Source organism: Aulostomus chinensis, chromosome 11 (genome assembly GCF_037954235.1).
Source record: "Aulostomus chinensis isolate RoL2024-O1b breed Wild chromosome 11, RoL_Achi_v1.0, whole genome shotgun sequence".
Taxonomy (NCBI): domain Eukaryota; kingdom Metazoa; phylum Chordata; class Actinopteri; order Syngnathiformes; family Aulostomidae; genus Aulostomus; species Aulostomus chinensis.
In genome coordinates, this window is record NC_141330.1 from 13,525,220 (window position 1) to 13,541,943 (window position 16,724).

General features: G+C 38.9%; 1 protein-coding gene and 1 long non-coding RNA gene across 2 annotated transcripts in view; one reads left to right on the forward strand and one right to left on the reverse strand.

Moving 5' to 3' along the window:
- Nucleotides 1-2,117: 2,117 nt before the first annotated feature.
- Nucleotides 2,118-4,807, reverse strand: LOC147253481 (uncharacterized). The gene is made up of 3 exons (XR_015118550.1): nt 4,635-4,807; nt 3,695-3,791; nt 2,118-3,552 (listed from the first exon to the last, which is right to left on the reverse strand). It is a non-coding gene; the product is annotated as an uncharacterized LOC147253481 (long non-coding RNA).
- Nucleotides 4,530-16,724, forward strand: part of LOC147253482 (dynein axonemal heavy chain 11) — a 43,413-nt gene continuing 31,218 nt past the window's right edge. The window contains exons 1-26 of the mRNA XM_086218669.1: nt 4,530-4,574; nt 4,647-4,878; nt 5,021-5,164; nt 5,307-5,500; nt 5,587-5,767; nt 5,859-5,958; nt 6,185-6,396; nt 8,156-8,377; nt 8,456-8,623; nt 8,727-8,843; nt 8,930-9,067; nt 9,147-9,262; nt 9,395-9,590; nt 10,821-10,925; nt 11,010-11,405; nt 12,569-12,901; nt 13,286-13,540; nt 13,621-13,790; nt 13,873-14,095; nt 14,207-14,323; nt 14,429-14,515; nt 14,598-14,756; nt 14,964-15,047; nt 15,176-15,334; nt 15,432-15,554; nt 16,334-16,456. Of these exons, the coding sequence (XP_086074795.1) occupies nt 4,663-4,878; nt 5,021-5,164; nt 5,307-5,500; nt 5,587-5,767; nt 5,859-5,958; nt 6,185-6,396; nt 8,156-8,377; nt 8,456-8,623; nt 8,727-8,843; nt 8,930-9,067; nt 9,147-9,262; nt 9,395-9,590; nt 10,821-10,925; nt 11,010-11,405; nt 12,569-12,901; nt 13,286-13,540; nt 13,621-13,790; nt 13,873-14,095; nt 14,207-14,323; nt 14,429-14,515; nt 14,598-14,756; nt 14,964-15,047; nt 15,176-15,334; nt 15,432-15,554; nt 16,334-16,456 (4,338 nt within the window). The 5' untranslated portion in view covers nt 4,530-4,574; nt 4,647-4,662. The remainder of the gene's footprint in view (nt 4,575-4,646; nt 4,879-5,020; nt 5,165-5,306; nt 5,501-5,586; nt 5,768-5,858; nt 5,959-6,184; nt 6,397-8,155; nt 8,378-8,455; nt 8,624-8,726; nt 8,844-8,929; nt 9,068-9,146; nt 9,263-9,394; nt 9,591-10,820; nt 10,926-11,009; nt 11,406-12,568; nt 12,902-13,285; nt 13,541-13,620; nt 13,791-13,872; nt 14,096-14,206; nt 14,324-14,428; nt 14,516-14,597; nt 14,757-14,963; nt 15,048-15,175; nt 15,335-15,431; nt 15,555-16,333; nt 16,457-16,724) is intronic.

The following is a 16,724-nucleotide window of genomic DNA, read 5'->3' on the forward strand; positions in this document are numbered from 1 at the left end:
TCAACCAGCCCCTCAGTCACAAGTGGCCAGGCTGTCCTCAGGGGAGTCCTATGTAACGACGTGGCTCCAGCTCCCCTCCATAACATACTCACCCCGCCTTGCATTGTAGACAAACACATGCAAACATGACACATGCAACACAGCTAAAATTAAAAAAACAAAAACCTCCCACGAAAGCGTGTAATATTCTTACAGCGTTCAACTATTTTATTTCATCAGCAAATTTAATCTATGTGAAGCATGTAAAGCTTAGCCCTAATGTGTGACATATGCTCTAATATGTATGTGTGTGAGCTAACTAAACAATAGGGTTTGTACAACAATTGTAAGGTAATGGGTGCCCTTAAAGCTTTTGTTTCCCAGTAGAGGAGCACTTAAAACAAGCCTTTCAAGATAAGCGGCCGGCTGTTGTACTGTGGCTTTCCCGGTCCCACAGGACAACATATCCATCACCAGATGCCCTCGGGTGGGGGCTAACAAATTTGTCCATCCTGAGGCTTACATAACACCCCAAGAGCTTTACCACTATCTGGTGGGATTCCGTGTAATCTCCCACTGTCAGACCGAGCCAATAGCAGTCCTGTTTTTGTTTTTTTTGTTTTCTTTTTTGAAAAAAAAAAAAAAATTCATTACAGGAACGTTAATTCACTAAAGGGCAAAATTCCTTCACTTGTAGGCTATTATTTGCCACCAACACATCAAAACTAGTTTATTGTGTCTGTATTTCCGGAGTCAGGTGGAGCAATGACATTTGACGGAATGACTGACAAGGTATTATTATTTAGTCAATGTGGTCAATTATTAGAGCTATGGAGGGGAGGACACCAAACAACACAAGCATGACTTGATCATGACGTGCCTGCATGCTTTTAAATATGGCTTACAGTTTGATATGTGGATTTATCACAACTGCTTGTATCCCATTAAGACTACTAATAATAATGATAATAATAATGTGTCTATCTATCTATCTATCTATCTATCTATCTATCTATCTATCTATCTATCTATCTATCTATCTATCTATCTATCTATCTATCTATCTATCTATCTATCTATCTATCTATCTATCTATCTATCTATCTATCTCTCTATCTAAACAGGTTTTAAGTTGACAAACAGCCTGTAGCGGCTGGATCTAAAACCACATGACCATTTACCAAAAGAGAAAAGCCAGTGCCCTCTACAGGACGCCGCTGTTGTTGACTGTGATGACACATCACCAAGAACAGACACCCCATGGTTCTTAACTACAGAACTTTACAGCAGCGTAAGTACATGATTAAATACAATCAATTCTGCAACATTATAGATCTTTGTTACGTTTTTTTTCTTTTCATTTTTATCAGATGAGCATGAGAGAGAGACAGCATGTGAGGGCAGGGGATTAACTAAATATTGGTACTTTTGTGAGACAAGCCAATGCTCTATAAGACATAAGTTAAGATAGCAGGTCCTGTAGAGGGTGTCTGACTGACTCTGTACATGTGGAGCACCAGATTTCAATTTTGTGTTTAGCCACTTCAGCAATTTGGTTCCTTCCAGCACTTCCATATAAACCAACTAAACAACAGACGTTGTTCGATAGACAGCATCACTCCTGATCAGGGATGAATTTATTGCCAGTAGTTAGGGCTTTGCTAAGTTAGACACATGCGGGTGAAGAATGAAGAGGATTCTTCTAAACTGCATGTAAAGTGTTTCTTACCTGGTTTGGAAATAGAAGAAAATTTGATGTCCAAAATTAACCTTAAAAATTATGTCACAGTTAAGACAGAGTTGAAATTAGGGTCAGTTTTCAAATAAAATTCCCATACATGATACTGTGACATTCTGTTAAACATTGTAAATGCTCTTGGGTGGTGCATTTATTCAGTTTTTTATATTGTCTATTTAATACTAGCATACAGTAGAACATAAATATCCAGTTTACGTTACAAAAATACATGATATACTGTAAATGGACCAGAGTTAGCAAGAAATTATATCCATAGTCCTTCAGCAGATAATGATAATAATAAAAAAAAACACTACACAATGCACACAATATTCAAATTATGGTGCATAGGCCTCAAGGACAGAACACTCACTTGTTTGTCAAACAGTTTATTCGTTATCATGTAGTCTTTATAAGAAGCAATATCCATTTGATATTGTGACCTCCAGACAAAAGCACGCATGGAAAGCTATAAAGCCTCCTCCTCTTCACCAGAAACAACAATTTTGTTTAGGAAAGTCCATCCATTCATCCATTTCCTGTCCTGCTTACCCGTTAAGGATCGCCGGACGTTTAGGAAGGTCAGGAATGTTTTTATATCTCTTTTGGTTTACCACTGAATGATAAGAAGCACATCATGAAACAAGCATAACTTATTTTAGTCTCAGACAACACATTTGCTTTGCTGCTTGTTGGATTGACTGGGTCGTCAAGACAGAGTGCTGTTGTGCAATGCATTTTGGGAATCAATACAGCGCCATCAAGAAAAGTCTGGTGCGACTGCCAGTCATTGATGAGCTGCCTCATATTACAAATGTGCCTTTTGCAATTTATGAAACAAAGAGAACAAACACAGTTCTAACTTCTTTTAGACTGAAGCACAAATCAAGGCTAGTGCAGCATTTCAGACCAACCAGTTTAAGTGATGAATAAGCATAGATGTTGCAGTTCATTCGGTGAGGTGGCAGACCACGAGGTTGAAGGCTAGCTCAGCAGAGCCTTGGCAGGAAAATGGTTGAGGTGGTCGGTGTAGTGCCAGGTCGGAACAGCATTGTTTCCTCAGGAATAGATTTCAGTTGCTCGGAAGGGTATGTTTCATCTACCATGTGATCTTATAGTTCCTGGAGTAGAGGATGTTGGTGAGAGAAAGCGATGGACAGAGAGACAGAGAAAATATTTCTTGGCCACGTGATATAATTTGTTGCCTCAATCTATTTATTTTGTGGACAGGGAATATAACTTGTCTGCAGCTTGCCCACTATGTAACTATTTTGAGGCTATGAGAAATAACTTGTTGCGTCAGTTTAGTTACTGTATTTTTAAGCCACAAGATTTATTTGTTCTCTCAATATAATTAATTTGTGGCCACTAGCTATAACCTAATCAAAAATATGAGGAGATGAGGGAACTATTTACACCTTGTTGCCACAGAATAACTATATTTTTAGAGCAGATTCTATTTTGTGGCCTCAGAATAAATAGAAAAAAAAAACATTTCTCTACATAAAATTGGCCTCTCCAGGCCTCTGAACTGAAATGTATCTCTCTCCATATTGAAATGATAGGCATCATCTGATCTGAGGCATTCTGGTCTTCAGCACGTTGAATGACTCATTTTAACATCTGTGTAAAATGAGCATTTGGATTATATCAGGAGCCATCATCATCTTAACTGCTTCAGTGCATTGCTTCCAACTTGTCATCAGCACCATAGCTACACGCAGGCAATTTCTTCCATCTACGTGCTCATGTCTCGGGCACAGATGAGGTCCAAATCGGGAAACGCCACCTGCAAACCTGCAGAATCCGACTGACTCAACTCTCTCTTTTTTCTCCTGGGAACACGATTTTGATATGAGAAAGAAAAAAGGAAAGCCAGTATATATTAAAGAGTGCATTTAGCCAAAGTTTAGTTTTAAAACTATCTTCATAAGTACTCAGAAACATCACACACTGCAGTATTGTTTTCATACTTACAGAACCTTGTAGCATCCTGAGGCCACCTTGGCATGCTTTCTCAATCCAACTTTTAAATTTAATCCAGTTGAGAGCAGGTACTTTGACAGTTTTACTGCTGGAAAGAACCCATGTTATGTCCAGTCCCAAAAAAAGAAGAAAAACAACAACAATTTCACATTTCAAAAGAACAGTATTACATATATAAAAACACAACAAAAGTCTTCACAGAGATATAATGGAGTCAAAAGTACAGTATTTATTTGAGAAATGCAGTAGAGTGAAATATGTTATTAAAGAAACAAAATACTCAAGTGTAGATACTTGAAATATGTACTTAAGGACACTATTAGAGTAAATGTACTCCTCAACAACTACTCAATATGGGTTGTGGAATACATATCAAAGCAATTGACCTAGACTTTCTATCAATTTGAGTCTGATTTACATGGTCCCAATTTGATTCAATGCTCTGTTTTCGTTCAGTTTTTTAAAGGATGTTTATCTTACAATTCCAATTTGACCAAACAACACATTATTATACATTTACATTATGAATGACCCCAAATAATTTACACAAATTTAGTTTTTATTTGATAAATATTAATTATTAAGATTATATATTAGAATCTAGCAGTAATACCTGAAGAAAACATTGCTGTGACTATCTCATAGCACTGATCTGTGCTCGAAACATCCATAAAACCCAGAAATTGTGCCATAAATGAGAGTTTTTTTGGGGGGGGGGGGGGATCTTGAAAAATGAGACCCCTTCTCATCATCTGCGGGATTCCTGGCAGTGATTGAGGATATAGGCTGTTGCTAAGCGACAGAATGCGGACACGCCCCTGGGACTGTACAACGGCACGAGCGATCCTTTCCTTCAGACTAGCATGTTACGGTAAAACTAATGAGTGTTGGATAATTTCTGGAGCTGTTAAATTAAGTTTTGTTGTCTTACATGTGGTTGTAGGAAGTGAAGCTGTGTCATGTCGGACGACGAGACTGTTCCTTCTTTTCTCGAGGACGTGAGAGTGAAGTTTGTGGAGGAGAAAGTGTGTGCGCTCCTCCAGCTGCGGCGTCAATCATGGGAGACTAGCTCAGCCAGTCTGGAGTTCCAGAAACTTCTTAAAGATTTATTGGAGAGAGATAATATTTTATATTTCTTTTCGGCAACAAAAGGTTGTCTGGTCGCGACGAAAGAGGTATGGGTGTCTCACAAATTGGCTCCTTAGCTTAGCTTAGCATCCCTGACAACTAACCTATCTAAACCTACTATTTATTTAATTATGATAGTTTATTCAAACTGTCATATCTAACACACATTGTAATCATTTTTCAACACAGCCCCCATCCTGTCCCCTAAGGAAGCAAATCTACATTCTCAAAAAGCGAAATGTACAAATAAACAGTGAAAACTACAGGAAACTTCTTCTTTTTGGCTTCTTGTCTCCATCACCACTGCTGCAGCTGTCAAGCACGGTTGAACAGGTGATCCTTGAACACCACAGCTTGCATTTTACTTATAAAAAAAGAAATACTCTGCATATCTTATCAGTTATTTTGATTATGCATGTGCTCTTCAGCTTACATAGGTGAATTCATTGCCATTTCAATGTGTTTTCTCTTGAAGGTCTGTGCCCCACTGTTGTCAAACAGCCTAAACCATCATGTTTGGCCCACTTTGTTGTCTGAGGACATCATTCGAAATGCAGAGTGTGTATGCAGTAAAACAAAAGTTGTGCGGGGACAAGTGTTAGGGAGATCTTTCCTTCCAGTCCCAACTGCGACGGATTGGATTGAAAATGTCTCCAGCACCTCCAAAATGTACAAGAACATTCTGTTTGCTTTTTCTTTTTCTTTTTATCAGATTGTGATACACTGTATTTCAAACACTGTATTTCCCCCGTCAGGTATGACAGAACGCTGGCCCACGCCATAGAGACCCAGATCATCAACTGGACCAATCTGATTCAGAAAATATTAAAAGAGGATTCATCTGACCTGCTTATGGCAGGCTGTAATCCAGGACCCGATACTGAGCTGAAGTTCTGGGCTTCCAGGAAGAGCAATATTCAGAACATTTATGATCAGGCATGCTCTTTTCCTCTCAATCATATATAAAAATGTAGTTATTTTCACCTCTTTAACATTCCCTTAATGTTTTTGATGCTTTCACTTGCAGCTTCAGAGTCCCATTGTCCAGAAAATGGCAAAGATGTTGGAGATGATGGATAGCAGTTATCATCCAGCAATCAAGACTCTAATTGGAAATGTATTTGAAGGTGAGAGGAGTTGATGTCTTTTTTCAAAGCAACCCTTTTCTGCTCCCATAAAAGTTGATAGTATAATGAGATTTTCATAATGGGGCTGAACGGTAAATTGAAATTTGGTCTTTTGCAATATCGCAATAATCGCAATTAGATATGTTTTTATTCATCCCTATATGGAAATTTCTTATGTGTTGTTTAAATTAACAATTATTTATGTGTTGTTGTCCTCAATGTGAAGCATTACAAGAGGCCCAGGACATTGACCTCCATCTCCAGCTTCTGTGTGCTCAACTGTCTCAGTTAGAGAAGTCAGGACTGCCTCACTTTGAAACATTCCTGCCCTCACTCTTTCACCTGCTGTTCCTGATCTGGACTCACTGTCAGCATTATCAGAGACCAGCACGCATCGTGGTGTTACTGCAGGAGCTTTGCAATCTGTTCATTGAACAGGTAAGACTCACATATGGTGATGGATCACACCTGGTTAGACACCCAGCCGACATGAAACTGTCATGATGCCTTCGTGATGAAGGTTGTGCGGTATCACAGTTCATAAAATGCATTTTTGGGGGGCCTAAATTGGTTATTATATAAACCATTTAAACATTGAATTGACAGAAAATGGGCTGCGTATTGAACTTCATACTTGTGTTCAGTTCAGTTCAAAAGAGCTTTATTTGTTCCCAAGGATAAATTAAAGACGCACTTAGAGAAGTGAGATCAAACACCAAACATTCGTACATGTTAAATGCAAAAAAAAAAAAAAGCATAAAGTACTCCAAGCAATTTGGCACCATCCTAATTGCTGCAATACAAAAGATGCCTTGTCATTCAATACCAAGTCGTGATTCATTTTTTATGTTAAAAAAACCCTAACCCAGACAGCTCAAGTCCTGCCACATTTGCGAATATTTTTACACACTGTTTATCAGGGACACAAATTTGTGTTTGATTGAAGTATTTTCAGGACTCCTTTCTTATGTGGCAGGAAATGGTGTTGCTCTTCCACAATTTTCTTTTTCAAAGAAGGATATTTCAAAATAAAAAGTGACAGTAATGCTCTTAAGACCCACATGTGTGCCATTGACTTCCATTAAATCACAAGTCTTTGACCCCTTAAAAGCAGACATTAAATAGTAATTTCCACATTCATTATTTCATTGTTCAGTCTCAGTGTGTGGGGGAAAAAAAGTTAAAAAGTTTTGTGTTCAGCTAATGGTGCCATTTCCCCATATATGCCATTGGTTTGGGAAGGATCTGGGTTTCTGCAACTAGAATCTATGGAAAATGGACAAGAGTTCCCAGTGAAAACTTTTATAAACTGTAATGTTACATGAACATTGTTTCATAAAATCATTTGTTTGTTGTAGTAATGCTTTCAAATTGATACTCAGGCCTTGAAACATTACTATTTTCTAGCCGAATGTTGGAATTTCCTGCTCTTCCTGTGTGTCCAAGTACACTCAAATGCATGAATTGCAGCAAGGCCAGTTCTCTTCTGACATCTTTGTCTCTGTGTCTGTCTCTCTGTGTCTGTCTCTGTCTGTCTGTCTGTCTCTCTCTCTCTCTCTCACGCACTCACAGACATCCATACATAAAGTACTATATTTTCATGGATAAAGGACACAAGTTGTCATAGCCTTGCTGAGCCTGTGGTGTTAACCCAGCCCCCCCACTCCCCAAATTCAGGGTGTTTCTGAATTCATTTATTGTGCGTTTTTATTTTTCCGAACATTGTCTTTTTTGTCAAAAAACTTTTATTTAAACCATTAAAATTGTAAAAATGATGGCATAAATAGTAGTTGTGATTAAAAAAACTGAAGTTGGAAAAAATATTCTATTTATATTCATAGTCATATTTCATAGACACAGACATGTGCCTCTCTACTGGATTCATAGATTCATGGGAAGGTGCACTGAGGGTTAATATGTTCATATACCAAAAAGCTGAAGGTTAAAATTGAACATTTTGAACATGATGTGTAATTCAATTTTAATTATATTACAATAGATTTTTAATTGTATCTAAAAAGAGTAGTTAAGGAACCAATATCAAATCAAAGTCGTCAGTATCATACTCTTAAATGCAATTTTGGACATAAGTTGGAAATGAAGTCCTGAAAATGCTTTTTAAAGTGTAGTCTTAGCCCGTTCTTGACTTTCTGTGTGCACTTGGAAAAAAAAAATCTGTGATTATTTTCTCTTACAGGCTTGTACTTACCTCTCTGCTGACCTGTTACTCATAGAGGACCCAGAGGAAAGTCTAGAAATGGTGAAGACAGTAATAAAAGTCTTCAGATGTTTCAGAGAGAATTACCAGACTCAGAGGGAGAGGTTGGCCAACCATGCACAACATGCACCCTGGGATTTCCCATCTGCCATGATTTTTACACGTTTCAACCAGTTCCTTAATCGTGTGCTCCAGCTGGAGGTGAGGTTGAATATCGAGGTACCTGAGGTTTTGCTTTTATCTTGTTTTATGTTTGTTTATAATATGCTCCCTTTGCAGGATTTGTTTGAAACAATGCTGAATTATAAGAGAATGGAAAAACTGGAATTTGGGGGACTTAAAGGCAAACGCTACAGCGAGCAGGCAGCTCAGATGTACATTCAGTTCACCAGCTACTGTCTGTTGTTGAAACAGAGTGACAACAACCCACTTGATTGCAACTCTGAGGTGAAAGGCTTCTTGAAAATGTTTTGTTGACCATTAAAATCCAAAACACACATATTTGGTTTTCCACCATTCAGTACTGACAAATTGTGAACTTTGTCATAAGGATTTTGAAATTGCATATAAGGAGTTCAGACTGAAGATTGTGGACTTTGAATGCCGCTTTGCCAGCCTTCTGTGCTTGGCCTTTAAGGATTGTTCAGGACTGGAATCAGCAATTAAAGTAAGCGGGACTGGATATCAGAGGATGAACCGTACTCATAAAGTAAATAGTCAGTGGCAGATCAACCGTTTGTGTTTGTCTTTCAGCTGTTAACTATTGTTGGACCTTTCCTTGAAAGAGGACAAATAAGACAGATATTCGGTCCCAATATCCCTCGGTTGCAGCAACAGTTCAGGCACGAGATGGAGAAATGTAAACGGTTGTTTAAATCACAGCTCAATCAGGTACTGTTAGCAAAATGTAGCATTAAATCTATAATGGGCACAATAAGAATCAACCATTCATCTCTTCCTGTGTTGACAGATGGAGAACAGTTTGGCTAAGAACATGACTCAGAAATCTGGAGCTTTAAAGTGGGCAAAAATGCTGAGAGAACACATTCAAAACCCATGGGAGAAAATGCAGTTTCTTCTTGAAATGTCAGTGAGTTTTGACTGCTTGAATTAATTCATAAATGAAAGTAGGACAATTATTTCAACATGGTGGATAAAAACATAAACAACATCCAGATTGATTTTACGATCTATTGATTTTACTTGCAACCTTTTCAGACCTGCTGGAGGTGGAGAGATGATGAAGGAGTACAGCATGTACATGGAGATGCTGAGTCTTCTAGACCAGTACGAGGAAAAGGTTCACTCTGAGTGGTGTTCTGGTTTAGAAGAAGCCTGCCAGATGAACCTGAACCAGCCACTTATCTCCAGAAATACCTCACATGGCCTCATCTCAGTCAACTTCAACCCAAAGGTGCGTTAATGGATGAAAATATTCCTGTAAAGAAAGTGTTCTCCTTGAATGCTGACTTAAAAAAAAGTTAGAGCAGTGGTCCTCAACCCCCCAGAATAATTAGGTTTGGTGTTGGTGACCCCCTGGTATTCTCCTGCATGCTTCTGGCACTTTTTTGCAACAGACAAATTAATAAATTCCATTTCAGCTTAAGTGTTTTATATTTATTAAAACACACACTGCTGTACTCCACATGCAGGCTTAATAGTTTTGAGACACAGGCACTTTTTCCTCCACACAAGCAAAAATATACTGTATGTGCTTAGGAAATTGGTATCACTTTTTCTGTTAAATATTAAAAACAAAAACGTTACAATATTTTTTTTTTCTTCTTTCACACAACCCTGAGAAATTAATTTGAGATCCCTGTGGGAATCCTGACCCCAGGTTGAGAATCACTGCCGTAGAGGCAGTTTATACCTTCTGCTGAAATACATTTTGTATCCAGATTGTGTTGCATTTAAACCTGGCATTAACACGTGACTCCACTGGCCACATTGAGATCCAATCAGTCAGTCCAGCTTCATTGCTATTCTTTGCAGTTTGTATTACACGGACAAACAATAAGCTTCATGGACTTAACTTTGTTTTTTCAGTGTGAACATATTGTGTATACTGCACTTTTGCTCGCTTGCTGGCTAATGACTACTTGCTTGCTGGTCTGGATCAGTCACGTTATTGGGGAGCCAGGTCGATAATCAATCGATTGTGTGTGGATCTCAGATGCTTATGCATTTACATTTGTGTTCAGTGAGGTCACAATGCATTCCTATCTCCAGAAATGGTTTGGCTGATCTAATTGTAGTCCATCCTGAAGGTGCCTTAGGTGCTTTCATGTGGTCAAGAACTGCCTATTTACTATTTGATCACCTAAATGCCAGGTCTAAATAGTCTTAGTATCTCTGTCTGTTTACTTGTTACAGCCAGAGAACAATATTTCTCTATTGTCTAAAAACCAGATCGAGTAAAAATTGCAGTACAATTTTCCACAAGTCAGTTTATCAGAGTCATAATATTTGAAATGTACTGGAGTATCCACTCTTGTCATGGTGGAAAAAACAAGGCGTCTTGGCAGAGGTAATGATTATTCAGACAGATTAATGAAGAATTAGTAAGGTTGAGGAGAAACATTTGAACACCTCCCTGCTGTGATTTTGCATATGAACGATAACATTTGCTTTCACTCCTCAGTTGATTGAGGTCCTGAAAGATGTGAAGTACATTCAAACGCTCAGTCATATCAACATTCCTGCTGCTGCAATGACTGTTTTTGAGAAACGTGACATGTTCACAAAGGTTAGACACATAAGCTTATTTACTCTAATGTTTAACTTGTGTTATTGCCTCATATAACGTCTCTTCTCCCCTCTTATGTTCCAGTATGTGAGCAGTCTGCAGCTGGTTGTAGAATGGTACAACAAGCTCAAACAGACAGTGCTGGAGGTGGAACTTCCTCTGATCAGGGCTGAGCTGGAGTCTATAGACCTCCAGTTGACAAGAGCAGAGACCCAGCTGACATGGCAAGACCCAGATTGTTGGAGCTTCATCAGCGCCACCAAAGACCTGGTTCACAACCTTGTGTGTCGGGTCAATAGAGCCAAGGACAACCGTGACGCCATGCAGTCTATGATGAAGGGTTGGACCAAACAGATTATGTTTTGCAGAAAGGACAATAAGAAAGGGTCACTTATACAGCTGGAAGACAGGAGAGACCGGGTTAGCAAGATGTACAGCTCCATCAGGAAGGACGGAGACTCCATCCACAAGCTTGTACAGGTACATCTGGGTATAAATTGTATACCATATACTTGTGCTGTTGTATTAACCCTAGAACACCAATGTTAAAATCAGTAACACTGTCAATAACATCGGGTATATTTTACCCGATATTATATTCCTGATAAGATATATTTTCCCTCAAAATATATAAAAGTATAACACTGTATGCCACTTTTCAATACTCTTCTTTACTATCCCAATGTGCAATGTCACATAAATTAATAAAAGGTACGATTGGGGACCCTAGAAAATGACATCACAAGAACTGTGTGGGTGAAAATCACCTGACGTTAGTGTTCTAGGGTTAAAGTGATACTTCACCTAAAACTAAATTTTATCTTTCAACAACTCAAAAATTGGTGTCTTGAGATCAAAGAGGACAAAGATGTTTTTCCTGCATTTCTTCTTTGAGATTTCAGAATGCGAACGAGCCAGACATGTATATTTAGCTCACAGCTAATGGCCACCAACTACAAACAACAACAAGACTGTCAATTTACAAACTCTACAGTGAAGTCTGGTCTTATCCTCATTCTGTTTATTAAACTGAATAAACAATAATCCACAAATGCACTGATTTAAGCTCAAAATTATCTATACCCCTCTGGCTTGGCATTCTTTCATGGTAGCACTGAACACGACCGGCTGGTGCATTCATTTGAACCAACTTACTTGTGCTCTTCTGTGCTTGTTCACAATAACGCCAAAGTGTGACAGTTTGTTCGTAGCTCATATTGTAGCTCACATTGTTAGTGAATTATTGAGCATACAGCTTGATAATAAGGGCATGGATTCTTCCCAATAATGTGCTTTAGAGATTGTAAAATGACATTTTTCCAAAATTTTCCTGTTTTTGTTTGGGAGACCATTCGCTTCAAGCCAAATATTTGTTGCCGTCTCTGTATTCTGGAATCACAAAACAGTGATGTAGAGGTGAAAAAAATCCTTCATGAGTTCAAGACATCTATTTGAGAGTATGTTTACCTTTTTTTGGTGAAGTATTGCTTAAAGATGAAGTAATTAATATAATTTTTGATAATATTCAAAATTAATTTACTGTATTGTATAATATGTTAGAACCTTTGTGAAAAAATGCTTTTGTAGTTTAGTTATAAGCAGTATACATTCAACTTGACGATCTTTCTAATACGCTGCAACAGGAGAACATGATCCTCTTTAACGTCGGCCCGGCTTCAGACACATGGCAGTCATACCTGGAGTATGTGGATGAGATGGTGGTAGAGGGGCTCTTCAGCTACATCAGTTTCTCTCTCAGTTTTTTTACTGATAACATGGAGTCGTGGCCAAGCCAAGCTCCTTTCTTCGAGGCTCAGTTGATGCTTAACAGCTCAGGGATGGTTTTCTATCCATCACTTGAGCGAGATGCGGGGGACGGCCTGTACGAGCTAATAGAAGGACTGGTCGGAGATATATTCAAGACTACAGTCAATGTCAACAGAGTGGCCTCACACCTCAGCATGGTCAGCTATCAGGTACTGTGCCGTAGGTTTTGATGCTTTGGCAGATAGTGCAGTTTCAGTTTTATACTGGGTTATAACTTGAAAGTTCACACAAGAATGCCTTTGTTCCCTGCTCAGCTTATGAGGTTGAAAGACAGAACAACAATAGCTATTTGTGTGTGTGTTATTTGTTTTTTTCAGCTAGTCCATCGTAAAACAACTTAAGACACCAAAGAGGATCAAATTAAACAACAGCAGTCCTTAAGTTTGTACTGGCATTTTTGAATGTGTTAAAGGACCCCAGATGTTTGGTGGGCTCTCTGTCAGACTTGTTTAAAGATCTTGCAATTGCAAAGATCCCTTTGATTTGATGAAAGCCACGATATTATTGGAAAATTGAAAGTTCCGTCCTTACAGGAAGTAATGGATGCCATGGTAGATTTGCTGGACCTGAGGCAGGAAATCATGGATCGAGTAGAGAGTGTCCTCAAGAAAGCTGTAGATTACCAGAGGAAGTTTGAATGCTACATTCATCTGTGGCAAGAGGACCGGGTTGAGTTTCTCCGCCAGTTTCTCCTGTATGGACGTTCACTGACAGCTGAAGAAATGGAGGCTCACAGAGCAGACGTCCTCCCCAAGACTCCACCTACAGTAGATCACTTCAAAGAGCAGGTGCTTTTTTTGAAATCATGAATAGATAAATGTCCTGTACATCAATTTTCTTCATTAATAACCATATTCTTAATGTGCAGATCGATTACTATGAGGACCTGTATGCGGAAACTTGTAAACTTGAGGACTTTAGAGTGTTCGATGGATGGTTTCGGATGGATATCAAGTTCTTCAAAGCCTGTCTTCTCAACACTATAAAGAAGTGGAGCTGGCTTTTTAAGGAGCATCTCTTAACATATGTTACCAACAGGTAAAGTGTTCTGCTCAGATTACAAATAGAGAAGAAACCTTTTAAAAAACATCATTGTCACTCTGCTGGTTTCCCCCTTCAGCCTTGATGAGTTACAGGAGTTTGTCGGCACCTCAATAAAGGGGCTCACTTGGCCTGTGGCAAGAGGAGACCATCATGGCTTGGTGGTAGTTATGAGCCATCTTCTAGCTATACGAGACAGGCAGCCTGCCACAGACAAGATGTTTGAGCCTCTTAGAGACACAATAATCCTCCTAGAACAGTACGGCGTGACCATACCAGACCAGGTCTACTGTCAGCTAGAGGTACGGAATGGAACGGAATTCTGCTCCTGTGTCTTTTTTTTATCACATTCAAGTTATGAAATGATGTAAAAGTTGATATTTAATTGAATTAAAAAACAAACCTCTATTCAGGAACTTCCTGAAAAATGGAGTGAGGCTAAAAAACTGGCCTTAAAAGTGAGACATGAGGTTGCACCTCTTCAGAATGAAGAAGTGATGGTTTTGCGAAGGCGTTGCATGACTTTTGATGTAAGTCACATGTAGCTCTCAGGTCCACAGAAATTATAAATACATGTTAAAGAATTCCATATGTCAGAAGGTAAATATTGAAAATGGTATCTCTTATTTTAACAGGCAAAACAAAGCGACTTCAGGGAGATATTTCGAGCAACTGCACCATTCAGTTACAAATCAATGCACCCCTACACCAGTCTGGAGAAAGTAGGAGTTTGTTTGATTATAGGATTGATATAAAACTGTGTTACACACTTTGGATAACAATTGCTGTGTATTGTTTTTCTAGTCTGAAAAAGCAATCTGTGACATGGAGAAAGAGTTAGCAAAACTGCAAGAGTCCACGAATCTATTTGACGTTACAATTCCTGACTACAGAGACATCAAGACCTGCAAACGAGAAATCATAATACTCAAAGAACTGTGGGACATGATTGTGTTTGTGCAGGTAAGTAGCTTCATGTGCATCAGTGCCACTATCCTTCAGTAAATGTTAATACAGCTGAGGGACTCACTCGTCTCCTTTCTACAATAACTCAATAACCTGACCAGGCTGTGCTCTAGGAGCCTGTCATTGATTTGTTTGAAACCCTTAAAGTTTCCCATCAGGCACCCTCAGCCTATTGACCCTATGCATGTGTCTTTATCTTTACAGACCAGTGTGCAAAACTGGACAATGTCCAAATGGAGGGAGATAAACGTGGACCAGATGGATGCAGAATTGAGGAGGTTTGCCAAGGTGAGGTCACCAATGGTGCTACATCACACCAGCGTGTCTCTCCTGCTGTCTTGCTGTCACGCACCATTGCTGTTCGTAACAGATGTCCCTAATAAGTGATTATTTTTACCTACCTTCTGTTTGTATAGGACATACGGAAGCTTGACAAAGAGGCTCGCATATGGGATGTGTACTCTGGGTTAGACCTCTATGTCAGGAACCTGTTGACGTCACTGAGGGCTGTGAGTCAGCTACAGAACCTTGCGATACGGGAGCGCCACTGGGTGCAGCTAATTAAGATGACACAGGTGCATGAATACTCACAGTCGAGGTTTATTATAGGCAACTCTTGCAACATACAGTAGAAATTTGAGATTTTGCATCTTGACATTATTTTCTTTATAGATGGACTTCACTGTTACTGACAGGACTACCTTGGAAGATCTTTTGGCTCTGCAACTTCATTTATTCGAAGAAGAAGTTCGCTACATCGTGGATAAAGCAGTCAAAGAAATGGCAATAGAGAAGGTTCGTTTTGTAATTGTTAATGGATGATGGCCAAGAAGGTGATAAACCTCATATTGATAAATCATAATACTCAACATTTGGGTTGAGTTTTTAAAATGTTTTAGCGAAAGCTGTGGCATTCATCTGATTGTACACAAGCCTTTTTTCCATTCCTGTCACAAGTTCCCAATATCTCAAAAAATCTTGATTCAATCAACCAACAGTCCAGAATGCAAAGATATTAATTGCATTATCACATGATTATTTAACATTGATGCAAATTTAATTTCTGTCTATTTCTATTGCTGTTTCTCTCAACTGAAGAATAAGTAAACAAACAGAATATCAGTTCAGTTCAGTTCTTTATTGTTTCTCAAGGGGAAATTTGGTTTGCGGTGCAATTCAACATACAACGGACAATCAGGACAATGACATCAACAATCACAACCACAACAGCCATGAATAGAATAGATAAAATAGATAAGATCAAGCTGTCCGTAGAAAAATAAATGGATAAAGGAATAAAAAAAGAGTTGATTTTCAGTACCATGTGGCGTGCTTATCAATAGTGCAGGCAAACTGAATCCACCAAGACTCAGTGCAAATTAAGAACACTAAGATCACATTAACAATATTTGATGGTGCTGGATTCTGAATAGATGTCCAAACTGTTGAATACAAGTTAGGATGACATTTTGAAAGTGTCAGTCTTAAAGATAAGGTTTATTGGAAGGGTATGAGTGAATAAATTACATACGAGGCTACGGTCTGTAACAGTAGTGATTTGGCTGTCGTTTTAGGTTATTACAGAAATAAGTCAAATATGGGCATCAATGGATCTCTCATATGAAGATCATTACCAAACCTCCGTGCCACTTCTTAAATGTGATGAAGAACTAATCGAAACTCTCGAGGATCATCAGGTAAGTGAGATTTTATGTGGCCAAATAACATAGAGAAATGCTGCAAAGCAAAAGAACTAATTCTCCTGGTCAGTTGTCTGTGAGGAGCACTTGTAGTTAAGTGTGCTGAATAGAGATGAGAATGCAGAGAGGGGCCACCCCGTCTGACTGTCTTAACAGCACAGCTGAGACTAGAGAGGTCCCTATTGAGTCCTCAGATTTATAGCTGCTGTCGGACACGGGGCATTGTTGCACTGCAGCGGTCTTTGTACATGTACACCAGATGTAT